At 37.0% G+C, this 24,369-nt stretch overlaps 3 protein-coding genes across 3 annotated transcripts; all 3 read right to left on the bottom strand.

Moving 5' to 3' along the window:
* Window positions 1-6,154: 6,154 nt before the first annotated feature.
* Window positions 6,155-6,967, bottom strand: LOC109827388 (protein FAR1-RELATED SEQUENCE 12-like). Its single transcript, XM_020394395.1, has one exon. It carries the CDS (start codon window positions 6,965-6,967, stop codon window positions 6,155-6,157), a length of 813 nt encoding a protein of 270 aa, XP_020249984.1.
* A 328-nt stretch (window positions 6,968-7,295) lies between these two features.
* LOC109827387 (protein FAR1-RELATED SEQUENCE 5-like) lies at window positions 7,296-19,573 on the bottom strand. The gene is made up of 2 exons (XM_020394394.1): window positions 19,394-19,573; window positions 7,296-8,408 (listed from the first exon to the last, which is right to left on the bottom strand). The coding sequence occupies exons 1-2, from the start codon at window positions 19,571-19,573 to the stop codon at window positions 7,296-7,298; spliced, it is 1,293 nt and encodes a 430-aa protein (XP_020249983.1).
* A 956-nt stretch (window positions 19,574-20,529) lies between these two features.
* On the bottom strand, window positions 20,530-24,114 carry LOC109827383 (phytosulfokine receptor 1-like). The gene has a single exon (XM_020394391.1). The coding sequence runs from the start codon at window positions 23,688-23,690 to the stop codon at window positions 20,574-20,576; it is 3,117 nt and encodes a 1,038-aa protein (XP_020249980.1). The 5' UTR covers window positions 23,691-24,114; the 3' UTR covers window positions 20,530-20,573.
* Window positions 24,115-24,369: the final 255 nt, after the last annotated feature.

Raw genomic sequence — 24,369 nt, 5'->3', positions numbered from 1 at the left:
AACATTTTATGGAATTTACAATAAGCACTCTAAACTTTTTATAAATTACAAAATAAAACCCTCACAATTATAAAATTTACAAAAATCCTGATAATTTTTAACCTAACGGTACATTAAAAATATAGAAATTACAAATATTCATTATATAATTTATAATTGGCAAAATGGCCAGATTGGTATATTTTGTAGAGGCTTGGTGACATGTTGGTATATTTTCTTTTAGTTTTGCACCCTCCTCCTCCTCCTCCTCTTCAACCTCCCCCTCTCCCTCCTCCTCCTCATCCTCTTCCTCCTCATCCTCATCCTCTTCAACCTGCCCCTCTCCCTCCTCCTCCCCACTATGACATGATAATTGAAGCAACTAGAATCATGTATTTATTACCCTCTTGGAGACTAATTTGTTTCATCACATTCAGCTAGAAATCAATTCATATATGTGTCTGAAATTTTTAGCCTGAGACATGGGATTTTGACTTGAATTCCCTCCTCCTCGTCCTCTTTCTTCTCAACACGAAGTTTATCAAGATTAGGAAAATGGGCATTATTTAGAATTCATGGCAACTGCTCATACCACCTACTAGACATTTTTACTAGGATTCTAATATATGCTGGCAAAGATGAAAGGAAAAACCCAGACACAAACTAACTAAACTCATGTTTCTCCGCCAGAGGCACCTTACAAAAGTACCAACAGACGTCCTCCTCGTCCGAGGGGATCCTCTTCACCACGAGATACTTCCGCCGACCCTTACAATGCTCGATCTCGTCCTCTAACCTCGCGATGTTTGAGGGCGTGTTCTTCAGCAAGTCCGGCGGAGTCTCTCCCCCTCGCCCCCAGGAGCCATGATTTCATTGTCACTTTCCTTTTCGGGTGTTCCCATTAGAGAAACCTTTGGCAGTGATTCGGGGTCGTGGCCTCCGGTGCAGCGGATTCCGGTGGGATTATGACTGAACTGATCGAGGATTTGATGGGATTTCGGGCGAGGTTTGAGAATTAAGGTTCGGATCGAGGAGGATTGAGTTGCGGGAGGGACGCCGATTTTAAGGTTTTTGAGAAAGGGGTCGAACTCAATTTTTGGGGTCGGGTAGAGGGCACAGGGGAGAGCTCCCCCGCCAGGCACGAAGATTAGCTCGGTATCGAAAGCTGATGTGAAGGAGGGCACCCAAAATCTGCTCTCTGTATATTTTACTATAGAAACTTGATCATGTCATGGTGGGGAGGAGGAGGGAGAGGAGGAGGAGGAAGAGGATGAGGCAGAGGAGGGAGAGGAGGAGGAGGAGGAGGGAGAGGGGGCCTAGGAGCAGGATGTGTTTTTGATGAGGGGTTTTATGCAAAAAATCCCATCAACACTTGCGGAACAGTAACTCCGATCAAATTTAAGGTCTATATGGCGCCGGAGTTGAAAAATATATCAATCTGACAAAACTAAAAGAAAACATGTCACCAAACCTCTACAAAATATACCAATCTGACCATTTTTCCATTTATAATTTATAGAAATACCTTTAAAGTTTCAAAAATTACAAACAAACACTCAAAATTCAAATTTTAAAAAACACCATGAGAATTCCAAACTCATTAGTAAATTAAAAACATAGGGATTATAAATAATCTATAAATAATTTACAATATATAGAAAAGGCTTATAAGTTAAAAAATTGCAAAAAACCTCTAAAATTCTTAATTTATAAAAAAAAATCATGAGAATTTCTAACCTATAGACACTAAAATGAATATACAAAATTACTAACAATCCTAGAAAATTAAAAATTTGCAAAACATATTATACTCCCTTTAAAAGTATAGGTTTAGGAAAAAAATCTTTTTATGGTCAATATTACCCATAACTTTTTTGAAAAGAACATAACCAATTGAAAATCTATTAAATTTGAAATTTATAAAAAAAACACCCTTAAAGTTTAGTATTTCAAATTACCCCTCCAAAGTTTGAAAACTTTAATGGTTTTTTTAAATTCCTTGATTCAATGTAATGTTTAATAGTTTTGTGTATTTATAAATTACAAAATTTTAGAGGTTTTTTTATAATTTTAAAATTTTTTGGGGTGTTTTTTGTAGTTTTTTAAATTTTCATTAGGTTTTCACTGTAATACATAGATATGTTAATTAATAATAATGTTGAAGAGTAAGTCATTCTTAAGATGAATTAAGTCATAATTAAGTGTGCAGATCACAATTCCTAGGCATGATAGTTTATACATGCAAAAATTTTCAGAAAATCTATGTGGTGGTTAAAAGAAATTGACTTTAATGTACTATTTTTTATAAATTATATTTAATATGAACCCCCACAATATAATTTTGACTGTTGTTATAATAATATTAATATGTTTGATTGATTGACTATATATGTATATAGGCTATAATTACTTTTACTTTCTCACATGAACTAATATTTGGCGCTTAATAATTTAAATTATTACTTTAAATTTAATACAAAGAGAAGCTCTAATAACATTTATTTATTTACCTACAGGATAATGCAATCTCAATTCCTATTTTTTCTTGAGATTTATTCCATAGTTATGCGTATTAAATTAATAACTAAAATAATAATTATTTATGTTTAAATTAGGATTATTGTAGTTTGTCACTCACTATAAAATTTTCATGAAGATATATGCCTTACTTTCTATAGCTATATGTACTGCCCATGTATATTTTATAAATTAGTTATTAATTTGACATATTAAAATTTTTTTCCTTGTAGAAATTTCTTCTTTGACATTTGGATTATGTAATCACTATATCATCATCTTAGCGTAGAAAGGATTTTATTCTAAATGACTTTAAGTTAATGTTTGAGTTGAACTGAAGTATATACTATTGCTACTATGTGTATATATTTTTTAAAGAAAATCACGTAAATACTTTATAAATAGAAGAGAATATTCTAACATCTGATATTATAAAAACTAAATATATCTAATTGAGTGATTAGCAAAAGAGAACTCATATCAGAAAAGCATGAATAATAAGATAAAAAGGAAAAGTAATGATATTGCCAATAATACTAACAATAGCAAACTACAATATAAAATTAACTTATTTTGTGGAGCCTAACTACTGGCTATAAGCATCAAAGTTTCCATATATATACTTTATAATTTATTAAAAAGGGCCATATAATATTATGTAATAAAATTTATTTACTACTAAATAGTAACATCGTTGTAATAATATCGTTATTAGGGAAATTTTTTTATGAACCAGTATGTTCTTTACGATATATAAGCTATGCAGTCCATATTCTTGTGTCTTTTATAAAACCAAAAAGTTTGAATACGAGCCTCTAACATTTTGCTCTCACAACAGCAAAATCCATTTAGCAAATGTGAATATTCCAGATGAGTTATATATCTTATATACAATAAAATTATCCTAAGCAAGTGAATTATGATAGCATTTTTTATTCACATTGATCAGGGAAAGATTAGATAGGGACCTTGCATCAAAGAATTTTTTTTTATATTTAGAGAAGATTGTGAAATATATCATAATCTCTCTGCTCTAATTTCGCAAGAAAATAATTCTTCATACTTTCAGTTTTACTTCTATGATACGGAGAATGGGCTATAAAATTGAATGAGAATATTAGACAATGTAAATATGAGTGAAACCACAACTAAAAGCTAATGTGAATATGATCACAAGTAAAAGTTTAATGGACATATTGTAAATAAATTCATATGCAAAATTCCTTTATGAATTGAATGATCACCTATCTTTTGAAGACTTCAAGATGCTAATAAAAAAAGATGTTGTACTAGATCAATGTGTTTATAACTCAGAAATAGTAGATCACGTGGCCACAGTCTGTGTTGAAGGAAACAATGATAATATTTTATTTGAGAAAGATATTATTGAATTGATGATCAATCCCACAAAAAACTTTGTTTTTTATTTATATTTTATTTTTATCAATTTAAATAATCATGATATTCAACCACATGTATTACACGTGAATCTCAACTAGTATATATATATATATATATATATATATATATGAGGAAACTGTAGGCGAGCCCCAAACCCCAGCCACGATTCGAGCCCCAAACCCCAACCCCAAATCCTCCGCCACGACAACTCCTTCGACTACGAAACCGCCGTGAGATCTCCCCACAGACCTTACCCTCTCCCCTCCTCCTTACAGATCTCCCCCCTTCCCACGATTCGAGCCCCAAATCCTCCGGCATGATCCCGACCTCTGTCCGCCCCCTTCCTCCGGCGCGAGACCAAATCCTCCGGCGCGATCCCGACCTCTCTCTGCCCCCTTTCCTCAATTCTCTTCAGCGATTCCTAAGGTCAGTGAAAGTCTCTGTTTTGGGTTAATATAACTGTTTATATTTGGAATGGGGCTTGCTGTGAGATTTGGAGTTAGTGCTTTCTTTCTGTAAGTTAATTGGAGTATGAGTATAAGTTGATCTCTCAGTATTTTTTTCCCTCTCTGTTTTCATTGGAAAATTTGATAATGTTCAGCAATTTGGGTTGGAAAAGGTACTTTGGGCACCTAAATTCTGTGTAATTCAAAGAAATAAGTATTGAAAGGTGATAATAAACGGAGATTATCCATTCCTAATATACAATCTTCTTTTAATTGTCGGGGAAGTAAAGTGAAGTCAAAATGAAATATAGTCGTTATTTGCGTTGGATATTTGATATGCTACCGAAAGATTTCTAACTTTATGAGTAAGTGAATCCTGTTGTCCTACAAATCCATTTAATATTTCTAACTTTATGGATATTTGATATGGCTACACAAACATACAATAGCTGAAGACAATTACTTCAATTGCAGGGGGCCAGGAATATCAATGAGCGTGCTTAAGCTTGCTTGTTTTAATTTAACTTCCAAGCAAATAACATTCTTCCTACTGAACTTTTTAAGTTTTCAGTTGAACTTTATAATTGAACAAAGTTTGAAAATATATATGTTAATTAAGCAGAAACCAGTAGGCAAAGAATGATAGAAATCTTCTATAGCTAACCTGATCACTTCAATAGTTATGTTCAACACGTTGATATTTAGAGGATCACGAGTGAGCTTTTGTATCTGAGTGTGTTTTTATTATTTTGCCAATTATTATTTTTCAATTGCTATGAATATGCAAACTTTTGTATCTATAGCCGTGGATCATGGAGTCATCTTCAAGCAATCATCATGGACTGTTGTGCCATTGTGGAAGGAGGGCTATACTCTCCAGATCTGAAACTAAGAAGAACTCCGGTTGATTGTTTTTGGGATGCGCTAATTGGAAAGTGAGTAATTGTGGATTCTTCAAATGGGTATCTGATGAAGAGGAGTTTGAAGGTTCAAAGGTAGAGCTTGTTCAGACCAAGCAGTCGAGCGTGACGCCGCAAGTTTCAAGAGCCGTGTCAAGTGGAGAAGTGCGGGAAAAGAGAAAGATTGAGATTGATATTTTGGATTTGTTGAAGCTTGTTATATTTGCTCTTTTATTTGGTATTTTTCTAGGATTTGTATTTGGTATTTTTATTGGATTTGTGCTAAGTAGGGTGTAAGAATGTATTATTGGATTTGTTGAAGTGTATGTTCTCCATGTATTGCATAGTTATGTTTCCGATGCTGTAACTGATTTTCTTGTGCATGTTCTGGTAGTGTTTAGTTGTCGCATTGCTCAAGTTTCCGATGTTGTTACAATTTTCATGTATTGCATAGTTAAGCTTCATGTAGTGGTCTGCAAGATATACATTGGCTTTCTTTTTAATCAAAAAGAGACGTCAAAGGTAATAATTGCTACCAATGAGGAAAAAACAGACTGATTGAGCTTTATAAACTGAAGGTTAAGGCTTCCAAAGCTTTATATCATGTGTATCTTCCGTATGTCCACTGTTGAGCTTTCAATGTTTGAGATTTCTCCCAAGGAAACAATGTCTTCCTTTCTGATTACATCTAGAATCCATCCTCCAGTTGTGTTTCCTTGATAGTTGATAATGACATTAACTAGGATAAGCACTGGATTATGAATGTTATTTATCTTTCCCAACTGTGATTACATGTTGAATCACTATATGATTTTAAAGTTGTTGTTGCTTAATGAAGCCTTTCTCTAATTGCAAAATTTATAATTGTACTAAATGCAAAATTTATGTGTTATGAACTTTCATGGAAAAATATTAACTGTACATTGGCAAGTTGACTTTACAGCTAGTTCTATAATGCCCGAGTTCACCACATCTGCTACATATACGTTTCTTCCTTTCTTTCTTTTCTTGTGCTTGTTCTAAACCTGACTGGATTCTAGTTGCATTACGTGGACGACCTTTAGCCCTTGCAGCTCTATCAGGATCACGAATTGTAATCTGAGGAATGTGCTCCATTGTATGTGAGACGTGTGCAGAAATTTGAGGAGTATCCACCTTTTGATCTTGATTTGAGGAATGTGCTCCAACTTCTTCTAGCAGTTGTTCTATAAATTTTGTCAGCACATCATCTAGATTTTGCATCTTCTCTTCTGAAATAAATGCAAGTTCGAGCGCATTGTTGAATTTTGCTCTTAAAGCCCAAGTTTTCAATAAGTTAATCTTCTCTTCACAGCTTATGATGTTTCTTCCATATATAATGTTGCCAACCCCAATGTTACAATGTCGAGCATGTATAGTCCAACGGTGTAGGATGTAATGGTCGGGTAATGAATCCATTTGCCTAGCCATCATTAGCGATAATATATGTCTACATACAACACCATTAGTTTCAAACAAAGCACAAGTGCAACGGAACTGCATCTGACTAGATTGTTCATAAGTGACCACCTCCCAATTTCCTCTATCTGTAAACTTACAGACCTTGTATTCAACAATGTCCCCATCTTTTCTCAATTCTTCACAAAACTCTGTACCAAATCCTTTGAATTCGGTTTGGAACACATCAAACATATTGCGTGTATACATTTCTCCAGCTTGGACCTCAATTGGATGTCCAAGGAGCATGACAGGCTTTGTGTTAAGATTCTTAAAATAAGCGACGATGAGTTACTGCTTTTTCATATTGTGTCACAAACACATGTAATTGAGTCTGTGAGTTAACATACTCATCAAAAAATGCATTAATACTTTCACTTCTTTGGCTTGATCTCATTCTAGCAAAAAAAGTGTCCTTCAGATAACACGGCACCCAGTGATCTCGGTATTTGTAAATTGTTTGCAACCATCCCTCACCTTCTTCATTTATATCAAACTTCTCTTTCATCTCAACCCAATATCCTTCACATTGTTCAATTGAAGAACTATTATACCACAAGCCCCAATACCTTTGAAACTATTCACCATAACGAGATATCAAAGTATGCAAATGATCAATAATATGCTTTTGCATGTGCCAATAGCAATAACGATGTCTTATCGTTGGAAACACTGAGTGAATAGCATTACACATTGCTCTATCCTGATCTGTTATAATAGCACCTGGTTTAATGCCATGCATGCATTTCAGCCATTCTTCAAATAACCAAACAAATGTATCTTCCTGTTCATCGGCTAATAATGCACAACCAAGTAAAGTGGACTGCCTATGTTGATTTACACCAGTAAATGGAGCAAATGGAAGACTGGACTTATTAATTCTGTATGTCACATCAAACACAATAACATCACTAAATTTCAAATAAGATGCTCTTGATCTTCCATCGGCCCAGAAAACACTCCTCAATTGTCCACTACTATCTATTTCTATTGCAAAATAAAATTCTGGATCATTCGCTGTCGCACTCTGAAAATGTCGAATGATAGATATACATTCATGACCAATATTATTGACTCTTTGGGTTCTGATATGATCAATGCATTGTTGTGATGTCACTATTTCACCTTCTCTTCCATTAGTTGCATTGATGACACGAGAAATAGTGGAAGGAGGCATACCTTCTTCTTGTAGACTATCAATAAGTTTTTTACATCTTTGAGTTTTATGGAATTGTTGATGTGATCTGTGCATTTTTGCTTTGTCTGGACTACTCAACACATGATTTGTATGTTCTTCAATAAACCCCGTGACCTCCCACGATTTGTCCTTCAATAATTTAATTCGCATCATTGTCTTACATCCCACTCGGGTCTCTCGCCGAACTGGATTTTCTATCTTGTCTCTTTTAGGTCTATGGCCCTCCTTATCACAAACAAACTTTCTGTCTACCACTTCTCTAGTCTTACGCGAGTAATTTACCGTGCTCTTTCTTATTCCAAAACCCATCAACAATGCATAAGAGTTATAATAGTTATAACCTTCTTCATAACTATTAAACTTCATTCCTAGTAGTGGTTTAGGAGCATTTATAGTATTGTCCGCAATTTCACTTCCAATAGCACTTGATTCTCCTATTCCGAACTCTACACTAGTTGAATTTGTTTCATCCATTCTAGAAAATAACCAAACCTAATACAACAAAGAAGATTGAATTACAACCAGAAAAAATATTACAGATTGAAACCACATTCTCATTTTCATAAAGCTCCAATAAAAACTAATAAATTAACAACAATTAAAACCAATGATATTGAAAAAAGTTAAAGACCAAAAAAGAGAGCCCATGTATTCTTTGTTATTTACAATCAGAAAGCTTATTATATGTTTTTGGAGTTCACTTTATTCAGAGAAACTAATCTGCGGAATAAAAATTAGGCAGAAAACTGCACTACAATCTTACTTAAAGTAGATGCAGCTATTTCGTAATGATCAACAAGGAAGTAGTGTTTCTAAGCTTCTAATGTCACTCCAAACATAAATTAGGCAGAAAACCCAAATACCAATGAAGAATCGTTCACCAATTCAAATTAAACGATCACTGATTACAATTTGCCCTAAACCTAATACTACACTTAGGTTTACCCTTTAAGAAATCAGTAATAGAGCAAAACATGAACACCAAATACCAATGAAAACCAAATACATAACTCAATTACGAATTTTATGAGATTTTTACAGATAGAAAGGGGAAGAAATTGTAGAGATCGGAAATGAAAGGAGCTGAGTTACCTGAGAGTCAAAAGGAGTGTGACGGCGAGATCAGTAGCTCAACGACGAGAGTGACGGCGAGATCAGCAGCTCGACGACGAGAGTGATGGCGACGAGTCCGATGAGGAAGAACAAACGGGGGTTGTTCGATGGTTCTCGGGAGTGATGGCGACGAGAGTGATGGCGAAGGATTTGGGGCTCGAATCGTAGGAAGGGGAAGATCTGTAAGGAGGAGGGGAGAGGGTAAGGTCTGTGGGGAGATCTCACGGCGGTCGAAGGAGGGCGCACGCCCGACGGCGGTTTCACGACGGTTTCGTGGTCGAAGGAGTTATCATGGCGGAGGATTTGGGGTTGGGGTTTGGGGCTCGAATCGTAGTTGGGGTTTGGGGCTCGAATCATGGGAAGGGGGGAGAGGGATTGAAGAATTTTGGGGAGAGGGATTGAGGAATTTTCGGAGGGATTGAGGAATTTTGGAGGAGAGAGAGAATCAGGGTCACGAAGAGATTTGGGGTCACGGGAACTGAAATCGCTATGTTTTTTGCGAAAAAACCCCTGCAGCGCACGATTTCGGAGCGCTGCCAGCGCACCTACAGTTTTCAGTATGGACCAATTCATTAATATGGAGTGAGGATGTAGTCTCATCTTTTGAAGGAGGTTTGTCATTTGAGATAAAGTTTCATGTAAAATTTTTATATACATACACACACACGTACAACATTTTATGCAAGTGGTTAACTATCACGATTAAGTATTTTTAATTTATTTTCTTATTAAAATTTATTCTACAATTCCACTTTGATAGTTTTTTGCTCACTTGTGTCTCTAAACTTTAGCATTATGATTATTTATTTTCTTTGACATTTGTTTTAATAGGATACATCGAATTTAAATTTTCATGTTAATAATTGAATTGATAGGAAATAGACGTAATCCAAAGTCAATTTGAATTTTCATATTGTTTAGACTAACATGAAACTAGACTAACATGAAACCAAGCTTGACTTGAGAAATTACAGTGTCACAAAAGTGAAAACCACTTGAAAAAATAGCGTTATAAAAAGAAGATGAATAATTAAAGCCAATAAACCAAGATGATTAATTAAAAGTGGGCTAGAACATCTAAAGAAAATATGAAGATTGTTAATAATTATTGATAGACTTCATAAAAAATCATAAACTAAATATTAATGGTAACTCTAGTACACTTTAATATGATAAAAGCATCCACATAAATATAAGTATTTAAAAAGTTCACGATCCCTTCTAAAAGAATGCCTAATTTTACTCAAAAATTTAAATTATTCTATAAAATATTCAAAAAATAGATATTTTATTCCTCCTTTTTTATTTTTTTAATTGAGTCAAGATTAATCATTCTCCTCTTTTATCTTTTTCCTGAGCAATTCTGGATTAGTGTCTTTATCATGTATAGTAATTGTGATATCAAGCTGGAGTTAGATTTCTCATACTGTTATCATTCCCAGAGCTCGTTCATCTTTTGTCTTCTTGTCTTACTTCACAAAGAAGTTAAATGTATTTTCGATGTTCAACACAAACATCTTTGGAAATATGAACTTTGAATAATTTTTTGTTTCAATGAGAATAAATTTTAATATCATAGATATAAAATTTTGTGTTTCTAATTTATTAATTACATAAGATTAGGAGTTACCTCTTATTTCTCTGGTATGAATTCTTTTATTGTACATCCAATAAGAGTTTATGTCGTGTCAAATAATGTTATATTTGCTCTGTCCATGTTCATTTTTCACAGGGATTTAAACCAAACAACTGTATTTTTTCATTGTTAATTTACCTTAGATTATAATGTTAATATTTAATTTTAATATGTTTATTTCATGAAGAAGGGATATTACTTAACTTGGTACTACGTCATCGGTGATTCTGTGACATTTATCATTTGGACACTCTTATTAACATCTCTATCCATATTTTTTGTAGCCTTTGCAAGCGTAGAACCATGGCTCGACTCTATTATAAATAGTAGTTATCTTTGTATTATAGGTGCATTAGCATGTTTGTATATTAGTAAAATATTTTAGAGTGGGTCATGTAAAGTCATACCTCTTTTGAATGTTATGATAACTGCATATATCAGTATTTTTGAATTTATGTTGAATTTATAAAAAGCCTGGATGGAAATGTTTTTGTCTTGATAGCTTGTTATAAATGAGCCCTGCATAGTAGATATAAAATATAATATTTCTTTATTGAGTTACATCGATGATATGCACATCTCCTCTATAATTTGAGATAGATATAAAGTGAATTTTATGTTTAGTGGCTTTTAATAAGAATTTTGGTAATAAAATATGTTACTTTCATATTTAAATATCTCGAAATTTGATAGTGCTATTACATGCTTATATTTAATGGTGTCTTCAAAAATTAATCTTCATTGGTAACCATATCCTTAAATAAAGTTACACACAGAGTCATGCCACTATATAGGAAAAAGAAAAAGGTCATTTTTTTTATTTATGCTATTATAAATAAGTATAATGTGTATCTTTTGTCTATTATAATGATTTCCCTCCTCTAATCTATCTTGTTATATATCGCAATATAGGCTTTCAATAGCTTCGCTTTAGTTTCTATTGCAAGATATTTATGTAATTTTATAGCAAGTTTGGCAGCTCGAATGACACAGAAGCAAAGCCAGCTTTCTTTCTATCCCAACCTTCATGGGTTGTTCCCTGTATGACATAGTCCATTGGATTGGTGCAATGGTCAATGGCACACACCTATGTTTGGTGTCCCCTCTCTCACTTCCTCGTCAAATCCTTGTCCCAAAGGGCAATACTTATGATTCATTTAGTATTCGAGAATAAAGTGTGAAAATTTATAAATACTTACTAAATTTTTTTATATCTTCTATGGAGAATGCTTCTTTGATTGGGACAAAGTTGATAGGAGAACGGAGTTAGTGCTTCTTTGATAGATCTGCTTTTTATCAATGTTAATAGAAGTTATTCATGAACATTTTCAAATTTTGGGATTATTTTCTTCACTTCTCCATTTGAAATGAAAACAGCTTGATTCTTTTGAAGGATAGCCCTGAATTTTTTGATAGTTTCTCTATACGCAACTCCTTATATATTTTTTACCCTATAAATATTATTAACATTAGACATCAATATTTATACATTATAATCAATTAATGCTAAGCTATTATATTATAGTCTTTTATCAGTTTTATGAAATTTCGTCTTCTAATAAAGTAATATTTAGTAAAACTATATGCAATTGCTTTAATTTATACAGTGATGTTAATTTTAATCTATCATATATTTTTTAAAATTTTATTCCTTTTTTGGATGTTTTTAATTTATTATTTTTGCTATTTTAACTAGCATCAACTTATACTATTTTTAGATGCTGAAAAGGGATAGTAAACTTTAAATTGAAAGTTAAATTTATATATCTTAATGAAAGAACATCAAACAATTGCTATTTTATTACCAAGTTTATAAATATTAGCCTTTTTTTTATTTTAAACTTTTGAGTTTGCGTTTTGCAATTTTAAAAACTTGTAATGTTCATGTTTCGTGTGTTGGTGGTAAGATTTAATTGTTAGAATATTTTATATGACTCCAAAAGTTTGAGGGTGCTTTAACAATTATTGAAACTTTGGGTTGTTTTTTACAAAATTTAAATTTTTAGCTGTCTGCTGATAATTTCTAGATTGGATGTGTACAGGTTATAAGCTTTGAAATTTTAGGGTTCTTTCTAATTTTTAACTTTTGAGGCAGCCTCTGTAATTTTTGTAACTTTGATGTTATTTTTTACAAATTTTAAAATTTTAAGTGTCTCGTGGTAATGGCTTGTACTTATCTATACTATTTATAAGTTTTAAAATTTCAGAATTTTAGGGTGCTATTTTGTAATTTAAAATTTTGAGATTTTTTCTAAATTTTTGACATGTTGAGGGTGTTAATTGCAAACTTTAAATTCTTTGGGGGTTGTTATTAATTTCTAATTTCATGTTTGTTGTTTTAAGTTGTAAAAAGTCGGAGTGTTTTGTGTAAGTTTGAACTTTTAAGGGTATTTTGTGTAAATTTTGAAAATTTTTGGGTTTGTTTATTTTTAGTAATATTTATTTATTTAGTAATATAATTAGTATTATGATAGATTAACATTTAAATAAAATATTTAAAATAGTGTTTCATGCATTTTAGTAATCTTATTTTTAAATTGTTGAGATATATGTGGTTCACATGGGATTAGTATAAGATACAATTAGGATTAGGATAAATTCAGTTTAAAATGAAATATTCAAAATAGTAAAACATAATATTGATCAGGGAAAGCTTTTCTTAAGCTTATTGTTCGCGTCGGAAATCGGTTTCATTGCTTTCGAATCCATTACAACTTCAAGCGTTACAACGATTCAAAATAAAAGAAAAATTAAGTCTTTTTATAAAACTTTCCTTACAATGAAAAGAAACAGAAAGATTTCCTGAGAACACATGCATAGATCGTTTATCAGTCTTCTGCTTGCGCGGGATCTTTACATTTGCCGGGGTTAATTCGTGGACCATCGAGCGATCAGATCAAAAGAACGGTTTCGTTACCTCACAAAGGAGACAAGAAACTTAAGCAAATATCTCGGCAAAGCGAGAAACCCACTCTTCTCGAGAATCGTAGCTAGGTATGATTTCGAGGGAAACGGATGAACCAGATGTAGATCTCTCTAGCTATTCCTCTTTATACTGAATGAGTCACTTCTTTGTTATTGTACCACCCCGTTGATTTGTATGCTTTATCAACTCGCTTCGTGCATTTGTTAGCTTCTCTATGACATTAGATAAATCTCCTTGATTTGGATAATAACGTTCATCATCTTCTCTTTGTCTCGAGCCGCGTGCTGGAACCCGTAGGTAAATTTTAACGCCTACAGATACCTCCTCCAAAGTGTTTCAGTCTCGTTTCTTTTGCAGAAGAGCCTGAAATACTTTGGATGTAATCGGTCCAACCTTCAGTCGGTAAAAAAAGACCTGTAGTTGGCTTCGATTCTTGACTTCTTCGATTTTCAGTCTATTCAATATTTTGACGAATAGCTGAAATTCCTCCGGCGTTGCGTTTATCGGTTGGCTGTTGTCAATGTCTCAAATCGAAACTGATGAGTTGGTTTTAGCTCGTGTGGTTGAGTTGACTTTGAACTGACTATCTTCGTCAGAAATTCATATATGAACTTTGGAGTTGATTGGAGGCCATGCGTTGACCGGCGTTGACCTAGGACTATACGTTGACCGGTGTTGACTTGGGGCTACGTGTTGATCGACGTTGATCTAGAGGTACGCGTTGACCAGTGTTGATCTTAGGGTTTTGTATTGACCGGTATTAACCTTTTATCATAACGCGTTAACCGGTGTCTATATAGTTTATGCTCTTAAGGCGTTGGAGCGTGACGGTCCCAAATATTGGGACTGTAGGACCAACTGTTAAAGTTGATTCATCTGCATGACTGGATCTTATCCTGAAGTTATCAGATCCTTGAGTCACGAGACCAATTAATGGAGCTGGTGCATCAATGACTATCACATTTATAGAATTTTTGGCAAATTTTCAGCCATCAACGGGTTTGATTATCCTTTACTGACTACCGTTTGAGTCAGGTTAGCATGCAGATTGTTCAAATCAGTTCCGTATGTAACGTTGTGCTAAAAGAGTTAACTCTTTTAGTGCCACGTTATTTAATACGTAGAATTCGTCTTTCTCCCGTGAAAAGACTAAACGGCAACGTGTATTAGACGTGGACTTAGGATTTTTGGCAAATCCTCAGCCTTTAACGGATTTGGGTTGCCTTTACCGATTATAGTTTGAATCGGGCTTGCATGCGGATTGTTTAAGTCCGTTCCGGATGTGACATTGTTCTAAGAGAGTTAACTCTCTTAGTGCTACGATATTGAATACGTAGACTTTGTCTTTCATACGGGAATAGACTACTCGGTAACGCGTGTTAGGCGTTGATTTATCCCTACTTAGGCTTCGGGATAAAAATCCCTAGACTTGGATTCTGATGTCTTCTTCAATCAGTGAAAGACTAAACCGACAACGTGTGTTAGGCACTAACTTATCCCTACTTAGGATTTGGGATAAAATTCCCCGCGTGTGTAAGACGCGGATTTTGGGAGTTGAAAAGTAGTGTCTTCTCTTGGGGTAAAGACGAACCCGATGTTGGAAAGAAAGAATTTTATATTCTATCTCCAGTTGCAAAGGAAACTCAAAGTGGGATCTCCACTTCGAGAATCTGAAAAGTGAAACTAAGAGTGAGATCTCCACTCCAAGAATCGAAAAAATTCGGATAATCTTAATTGTCGGAAGGTTTGATTACCGAATAAAAGTGAATTTCTTGTTTATCGAGAGTGAATTATGATTTTGACCCTAATTGTAGGAAAGTTTGACCAAGCGGGAGTTTGAGGTGACCCTAACTGTACGAAGGTTTGATCACTCGATTTAAAAGTGGACCTCTCGTTCATGGAAGGAATCGAGAGGAGATTTTGGCTTTGGCCCTAACTGTATGAAGGTTTGACCAAATGGGGGGGGGTTTGAACGATCCTAACTATTGGAAGATTTGATCGCTCGATTCGTGAACCTCACGTTCAATGGAGGAATCGAGAGGGGATTTTGGTTGGGTATTTTGGTTGTGGCCCTAACTGTAGGAAGGTTTGATCACTCGATTCATGGACCTCACGTTCATTAGAGGAATCAAGAGGGGATTTTGGTTGTGGCCCTAACTGTAGGAAGGTTTGACCACGTAGACAGTGGGAGTGGAAGTACAAATCACAGTGGGAGTGTTGACTTGTACCGATTACTCAGTGGGGGTTCTTGATGTCAAGTGATAAGAACTTAACACGAAGGGGTTTGACAATTCGTCAAGGATTGACAGATCAAAATTCCGAGCATTATGTCCGGACTCTAACAATGGAAGTGTTGAGTGCACAGACGTAACGGGAGTTTGAGTGGATTAAACCAGAAAGAATTTTAGTGGAACCCCCGTCAATTAATTTGATCAGTGAGGGATTTTGTGGTGGAAGATTATAAATTGTCAAACACCAGTGGGAGTTTCTTGTGAGGGAAGATTGATCCAACGAAGTGATCAAATCTCGTCTCAGCAAAAGAGTGCTTGGAAGTTGGTGAAATTGATCCCGACAATTGGATGTGTTTCATTCTTGGAAGCATTTAGAGTCCAAGTTGGAGTTTCTTATTCATCCCCTTTTTGTAGCCGGTTATCCCTAAGAACGCAACATATAGCATTCTTTCGGGAACTTCCCGTTACATCCACCCCTAGCTTTCTTTGTGAAACTGGTTCTAACATTGTACTCAGCTGAATGGTCGGATTATCCTTAAGAATATCACATACGATATTCTTCTAGGAACTTCCCGTTAAAATTAGGAAATAGTTTAGACTCGTATACCTGTTGGAGTATTGAGAAGCAGTTTATATTCGTATACTCTTCGGAGTGTTGGAAGGAGCAGTTTATACTCTAATACTTGTCGGAGTCTTCATTCGGCTTAATTTAGCGTTATGACACAAGCTTCAACCAATGTTTGGATGCTATTCTTGAGAGCGAAGCAAGGCTTGGTGGGATGAAGGATCCTCTTGTGGTACACACAGTACTTTGGATCCGAAGTATTGTCAGCTTCCTCCTGATTTGTGATAGGTGGTAGCTTGATCTTGTTGTTTTTAAGGAGTGATTCGAAAATGGCTGGAACGTCTTCGTCCTTGAAGGAGTACTCTTTGTGAAGTCTCGGATCCGAAGTCTTTTGCTGTCTTCGGGGTTACTGTTGTGACGTCTGATTAACATCAACAGCTGGTGCAAGTACATTCCCCTTTCCACGGGAGGCGACGTTTGATTTTGGAGGGTTAGCCGTTGGTCGGCTTCTCTCGGCTTTCTTTCTTCTGAGGAAGCGTTCGGCCTGTTCTACGTGCACCTTCAACTCTCTCCAAGTCTTGGACGGTGCTACTCCCATAACTTCCAAGATATCAATGGACAGGTTGTTATGATAGGTTTGGAGGATGAAGTCCTCTGTGACTGGATCTCGGCAGTTCATTACCTTATTTCGAAAGCGCTTGACGAAGTCATTGACCGTCTCTTCGTCTTCCTGTTTCTCCTCAAAGAGCGTCCTGATTGATATCTCGGTATCGTCATCAAAAAAATTACCGAGAAATGAGTTTTCCCTGTCATCCCAGCTATTGACGCTTCCAGGCTTGAGACAGCGGTACCAATCGAAGGCAGCCCCGCGAAGGGTGCCCACGAATGACCGAACCATCAAGGTTTCATTGTCAGAAATCATGCCTAAGTGGGACTTGAAGTAGACCAGATGCTGAGTGGGCTAGCTTTTCCCATCGAACGACGTGAAGTTGATCAGGTTGAACTTCGCCGGATACTGGATCGACTCCCACTCTCTTGGGAAAGACACAGAATACCGATCTTCTTCACCTCTCGAGCAGACATCAGAGCGTTGATTATGCTCTCGAGGTCTTTCATCTTTTCGTCTTAGTTTGCATCATGCTTTGGACGATTTCTAAAAGGAACAACGCAGCCACCCCTAGCATTGTCATCTTCAGTAGGACCACCCCCAGCATCGTTGTCTTCAGTGGGGTCACCCCCAGCGTTCTGGTCAATGGGAGGGTTATCGACGTTGGTTCATCCACATCTGGATTGCTACCTGCTTGGTTAGCAATGTTGTGACGACTGGATTTACCAAGTTGATTGGACAGAGCCCGAATCTGTTGGTCATGTTCTTCCTTCATCCGCATCATGGTCATTTCCAATTCGAACTTGAAGTTCTCTTTTTGCTTAGCCAAAGCATCCTCGATGATTTTGGTCATCTGCTCAGTGTTAATCATGAACACTTCCCGAGCTTGTCCCACGCTAGACATTGTGTCGTCGGAGGCGATTGCGGAGCAAGTATCTAAAAGTTCGTCCTCTGAAGATAGTCCTTCGTGCATCCTTGGGTCAACCCTGTGTTTGATGGCTTCTCGCTGGAGCCAAGACATCCGTTGGACTATTCCTATATTGACTTTTCTTCCCGAAGAAAAGTCAGGATTAGAGACGTTTGAAACAATCGTAGATTTTTCTCTGTCAACCATGTTGATAATGACTTCAGGGAATTCGTTATCTTGACCGGTTAACTTTCTTTTACGGAAATGTCTTGACTTACCCCCTATCAACCATGGTTTCAACGCTACAGGGGAAAGCCTTTAGAATACGAAGACCCTCTGTGGAGCGATCTTAGGACAGCTACATTCTAATAATACTGTCCGGATAATTTTGGTACACGGACAGTGAGAATCCGTTTTCCGGGTACTTCTCTTTCGAGATTTGTTTGTACCCCCAGCCTGATAGTACAACTCATCGGCATGATTGCCGGAGCAGCCTATCGTGTGCTGACACAACTTTCCAGGTATAACGTTATCATCGTCAGATGAATATGTTTTCTTCTGGGGATATAACATTTTGTTAGCATTTTCAAGAGTCACACGTTTGGAGTTACGCCTTTGTAAGCGTGGGACCTCAACGGGCTCTTGGACTTCGACACGCAGCCTGAGTCGGTCAGTAATAGGGGTTTTTCCATTATAGGAAGCTTTCAAATTGTTGCAAAAAGCACATGCGACCCCCAACTCGATGAGTTATTCGGGGTTCATTCACTGGGCCCAAACGTTCTCTGACGGGAACCTTACCTCGATCTTCGTGCAAAGGACCTAGGCGATTCGCTATTGTTTTCTTACCTTTGGATATGTTCATACTGTGGCGGAACTTCACTGAAGGTGCGGGATTAGAAGGAGCGAGATCTGAACTTGACGAAAGCTGGGAACCAACTTTGGATATGCAATCGAGCGAGAGACACGACTGGTGTCTCTTGTCGGATAGAAACGCTGACTTGGCCTTCGACACCCAAACCTACTTAGATCTTAGTGACCTTTTGAACACCTCTTCTTTTTGTAATTCTTGTGCTTTATGCACAAGGATCCGGGCATGTGCAACAAGTGCGTGGTGCTTCTGGATGCGCTCCTCGAACGTAGAACGGGTTCGTTTGACACGAACCTATTTGTCAGTTGACGGTTGGGAGGAGGACCCTGATGTTGGTTGTGACGGCGACTTAGCCACTTGGCACTTTCTGAACTTCAGATTCGCTTGGTAACAGAGTTCGTCCATCTGATCCAAAGCCTTGGCGAATTGGCAAGCGAGATGTTGACGGCGCCTTTGACGAGCCCTTTTCGTTAACAACAATGTGTCTTCGACAGGCAACTCCTTGACCTTTGAGGAGTTGTCACAAACGTCAGATCTGGCCTTCTTAAGCGCCGGGGAGAAGCCTTCAGCAACAACTGGGTGAAGAACGTCACCCCGAATCTTCAGATCTGAAGACCAACAAACCTTCTTGAGGGAAGCGGCCTTCCCGTCCTTACAAGGAGAAGACGATCTGGAGGAGGAGGAGGAGGAGACGTGCTCCTCAAATTTCTGCTGGTCGAACTCGTATTCGACCTCTTCATCCACGAGGATCTTAATCGTCGGCTGCGACACGACAGCCTTGGCAACAAGGTTGTTACCTCCCATTGTGATCGCTAGCGTGTTCGCGTCGAAAATCGGTTTTATTGCTTTCGAATCCGTTACAACTTCAAGCGTTACAACGATTCAAAATAAAAGAAAAATTAAGTCTTTTTATAAGACTTTTCTTACAATGAAAAGAAACAAAAAGATTTCCTGAGAACACACGCAGAGATCGTTTATCGGTCTTCTGCTTGCGTGTGATTTTTTCCTGTGCCGGGTTAATCCGTGAACCACCGAGCGATCAGATCAAAAGAACGGTTTCGTTGCCTCGCAAAGGAGACAAGAAACTTAAGCGAATATCTTGGCAAAGCGAGATACTCACTCTTCTCGAGAATCCCAGTTAGGTACGATTTCGAGGAAAGCGGATGAACCGGATGCAGATCTCTCGAGCTATTCCTCTTTATGCTGAATGAGTCGCTTCTTTGTTATTGTACCATCCCGTTGATTTGTATGCTTTATCAACTCGCTTCGTGCATTTGTTAGCTTCTCTATGACATCAGATAATTCTCCTTGATTTGGATAATGACGTTCATCATCTTCTCTCTGTCTCGAGTCGCGTGCGAGAATCTGTGGGTAATTTTTGACGCCTACACTTATGCTTGGGATTTCATAATGATAATGTGCACAGGATTCTTGATGATGTGCACAATATGCTTTTAAGTAATAGGTGCAAAAAATATTATCAAAAGAAACTATCTCAACAAAACAAAATGGATGAATATTCTGAACTATAAGATACAATGTACATGTTGACATAACGTTAGATTTCACATTATCATTATGAAGGAAAACTTTCTAAGTTTACACTGTACAAGTCATTGAAATTTGTAGTATTTTACATTACATATAGAGGTATACTTAAGACAGTAGTTACAACATTGAGAATAGGAAGACATTGAGAACAAAAGTTGTATCACAAAGAGTGTAACTTACATACCTGACATCTATATTGCCTTGGATTCTATCAGCACCACCAAGATCATGCAAATGCTATGTACATCATCAGCTACTCTGAAGTCCCAATTTCATCCAACCATTTGACTACTTGTTGCGTCAATGGCCTAAGTTTAGGAGATTGATTAACACAAAGGCATGCAATCTCGAGCATCTTTGTCATCTGTGCATCGTAATCCGTGTCATATATGTGCGCATCAAAAACCTCGGTTTCCCTCTTCTCCTTCTTCATCTGAAAAACCCACTCGATCAAATCCGTGCATCCCTTCGGTTTGCACATATCCACAGGCCTCCTGCCCGTAAGCAACTCCAATAGAACAACACCGAAGCTGTACACATCACCTCTGTAAGTAGCCACAGAGGCTTGGCCATATTCTGGAGGTATATATCCCAAAGTACCAACAAGATCAGTTGACACATGTGTATCTTGAGGCAGAATAAGCCTCGCTAGCCCAAAATCAGCGAGATGAGCAACAAAATTTTCATCCAGGAGTATGTTGCTTGATTTGATGTCCCTGTGCAGTATACGAGGCTCACATGATTGATGTAAATAAGCTAATCCCCTTGCCGCTCCTTGAGCTATTTGTAGTCTTTTTGCCCAATTCAGTGTTGATCCCTCTTCAAGCTTCTCATGAAGCCAATAATCAAGACTACCATTCTCCATGTATGAGTATATTAGAAGTCTATCATTCCCAACTCTACAATATCCTTGAAGAAGAACAAGATTGTTGTGTTGAGCTCTTGAAAGTGTTTCAACCTCAGCTTGGAATTCCCTCTCCATTTGACAAAAATCACCTGAGAGCCTTTTGATTGCAACTTTCCTCCCATCTGTGAAAGTTGCTTTGTAAACTAAACCGAAACCTCCACAGCCGATGATATGTGCTTGATCGAAATTGTTGGTGGATTTCAATATATCATTAATGGTCAGTTCGGTTTGGCCTTTGTTCTGAAAGAGAAGAACCAAGCTAGACCCTGCAGATTCTAGTTGCTCTTCAGCATCAGCCATCACTTTTGCGGTGTCTTCCTGCTGTCTACATCGAAATCTGTACACAGCTAAGTAGATGATAGTGAGGAGTAAAGCAGTCCCAATGCCGATTCCTATTGCCATACCAATAGCTGCTCCTTTATTCTTCCTGCTAGCTTCAGGCTCAGCAGGAGTTTCAGATGAGCAGGGAGAAAAATGAAAGCCACACAATCCTAGATTTCCGACAAAATCAGCCATAGAGAATGTTGAGAACTGGCCACCGCTAGGAATTTGCCCCACCAATTTATTGTATGCCACGCGAAACTTTGCTAAAAAGTTAAGCTTGGTAAATGAAGATGGAATAACCCCGGTAAGGTTGTTATGTGATAAGTCCAGGGTTTCTAAGTTTGACATTTTTGATAGCTCTTCAGGTATAGTCCCTGACAAATGATTCATATGGAGATCCAATATGAGGAGCTGCTTAAGCTCTCCAAATCCTGGCAATATTGGGCCAACGAGCTTGTTGTTGCTAAGGATCAAAGATGAGGGGAAACTGCTAACTTGATTATATTGGAGACCCTTCGCACTCGAATTTCTTTTTGAGAAAAATGGGAATTCTTGAATTGTAGCTCCTTGTTTCAATGCATCAGCAGATATTAGACTCTTCATTTGTGTCAAACTGCTAGGGATTTCTCCTGTGAGAGAGTTGTTTGAAATATCCAAGTAAAAGAGAAAATCAAAATCTCCAATCCATGGAGGAATTTTTCCATCCAAATGATTCCATGAGATATCCAAGACTTTCAATTTTGGGCAGTTAGCCAACCAAGATGGAATTGAGCCAGAGAGAGCACAATTTGCAATAACGAGAACTTCCATCTTCTCAAATCCTTGAATTTTATCCGATGGCATTGTTTCTCCACGAAGGAAATTCTTCGTGAGAACAAGATTAGTGAGATTTGGACAATGCTGAAGGACTTGCAATGCCAATGAGAGATTGGAGAAGCTGTTATTCGATAGTGAGAGGGAAGCGAGACGAGTGAGGTTCATGAAGCTTGCCGGGATTTCACTGCTGAGTTTGTTTCTAGCGAGATTTATGGTCATCAATTCCGAACAATTTGAGAGATTATAAGGAATAGAACCAGTAAAGAGATTTGTACCGAGATCAAGAGAAGTTAGGCTTGAGAGCCAAGAAATGACACTAATATCACCACTCAATGAGTTGTTCCTAAGGTTTAGTATTCTAAGTGTGTTCAAGTTAGACAAAGAAGAAGGTAGAGTTCCATTGAATCTGTTGGATTGAACAGAAAAAGACTCTAGCTTTCTAAGATTACCAATGGCATCAGGAATCAAACCTGAGAAATTATTCAATGAAAGATCCAATTGAACAAGGTTAGAAAGATTACTGATTCTTGAACTCACCACACCCTGAAGATTGTTCCCTTGAAGATTCAATTGTGTCAACCATGATATTTCGAATAAATCATCAGGCAAACTACCAGAAATCTCATTCATATCGATGGAAAGCTGACGAAGAGAGCGACACATCCCAAAACCAATTGGGAATTTGCCAGAGAAACCGTTTGCTGAGAATCTAAGGATTTGGACCTGTGTTGATGAATTGCAAATTGTAGCATTAATTCCTCCCCAGAAACTATTGGAACTGATATCAAACTCCATGAGATTTCTTGAACCTGAAAGGATAGGGTGAGTGCCATTGAATGAATTGGTCGAAATATTGAAAACCCGGATCAAGGGAAGGCTAGTATTCAACGGAATGAATCCTGAAAGCTTGTTTACACTAAGATCAAGAACCTCCAGTCGAGGAAGATGAAGGAGGTCTATAGGAGCTGAGCCTTGTAGAGAATTATAAGAAAGATTGAGAGTTTTCAAATGATCCAAATTGGCCAAAGAATCAGATAGAGAACCTTTAAGGCTCATATTGAAAAGATTCAATTCAATAACTCTTCGATCAGAAACTGCACCGTCGCAGAAAACGCCAGGCAAAGTGCAACAATCAGAAGAGTCATTGAGGCTCCACCCATCAATTCCAGATTGAATACCTCCCAAAAAACCTCTTAAAGCATTCAAATCTTTTGAATTACAAGTTGAGTTCTGTGAAAAAGCTAGCTGAGCTTGGAAGAGGGAAAATAGCAAACACCATGAGAGCATTAAGAGAGGTCCGAAGAGAACTCCTCTGCTTCCCATTTCAAATAATAGCCGGTTGAGAGAATACCTCAGAAAGAGTAAAGGAAGCTGTTTTCTTGGATAAAGAAAATAATTAGCAAAACCAATTTGATAATTTTAAGAGACTCTGTTTCATGTAAGAAGGCCAAAGGAGTCTCCTTTCTTGGTTACAGCTAACATTTAGCAAAACCCATTTGTTGAAAAGAGCAAAGGAGAATCCTTTATGGGTTATAATCAGCAATTAACATAACCCATTTGAGAATTTTGGGAGATTTTTTATGGTTTGCTCGTTTTGGATTCAAAAGAACACAATGGAGACAAAAAGAGAGAACGGGGTAGCTTTAACTTTCTCCATCCTACCTCTTTCAACTCTCTCCTTCGCGATGTTTGCATTTTAATAACAATACTTATTTGCAACGAGTCTACGCATTTGAGCATTTGTTAATTTACAGAAAAGTTGAGGGGCAGAGTTTGAGATGGTGACGGGAGCAGCCGGTGGAAGTCAAACAGAAGGCGGAGGGGTGACCGGGAGGAGTGGTTGGTCAACGGTCAAGTGGAGGAGATATTTGATTCTTAAATCGCATTTGGAGATCAAGAATGAGATGGGACAAAGAGAATGTTGGGAGGGGGAAAGAGGAGGGAAGAGCTTGTGATTATTCAATTTACTTTTATTTATTTATTTAAGTTGAGGGGCAGAGTT

The sequence above is a fragment of the Asparagus officinalis genome, unplaced genomic scaffold (genome assembly GCF_001876935.1).
Source record: "Asparagus officinalis unplaced genomic scaffold, Aspof.V1 AsparagusV1_Un170, whole genome shotgun sequence".
In the NCBI taxonomy this organism is placed as follows: Eukaryota; Viridiplantae; Streptophyta; class Magnoliopsida; order Asparagales; family Asparagaceae; genus Asparagus; species Asparagus officinalis.
The sequence above is the reverse complement of the archived record's forward strand: the minus strand, read 5'-3'. Positions and strand labels throughout refer to the sequence as shown.

Excerpts from the sequence above, each read along its gene's own strand:
- LOC109827388 (XM_020394395.1), bottom strand. The coding sequence starts at position 6,967 with ATGCTCCTTGGACATCCAATTGAGGTCCAAGCTGGAGAAATGTATACA.
- LOC109827387 (XM_020394394.1), bottom strand. The coding sequence starts at position 19,573 with ATGGGAGGTAACAACCTTGTTGCCAAGGCTGTCGTGTCGCAGCCGACG. Across the intron at positions 8,409-19,393 it reads AGGCCGCTTCCCTCAAGAAG|GTTTGGTTATTTTCTAGAAT; the intron begins GTTTGTTGGTCT and ends TTGTTGTATTAG.
- LOC109827383 (XM_020394391.1), bottom strand. The coding sequence starts at position 23,690 with ATGGGAAGCAGAGGAGTTCTCTTCGGACCTCTCTTAATGCTCTCATGG.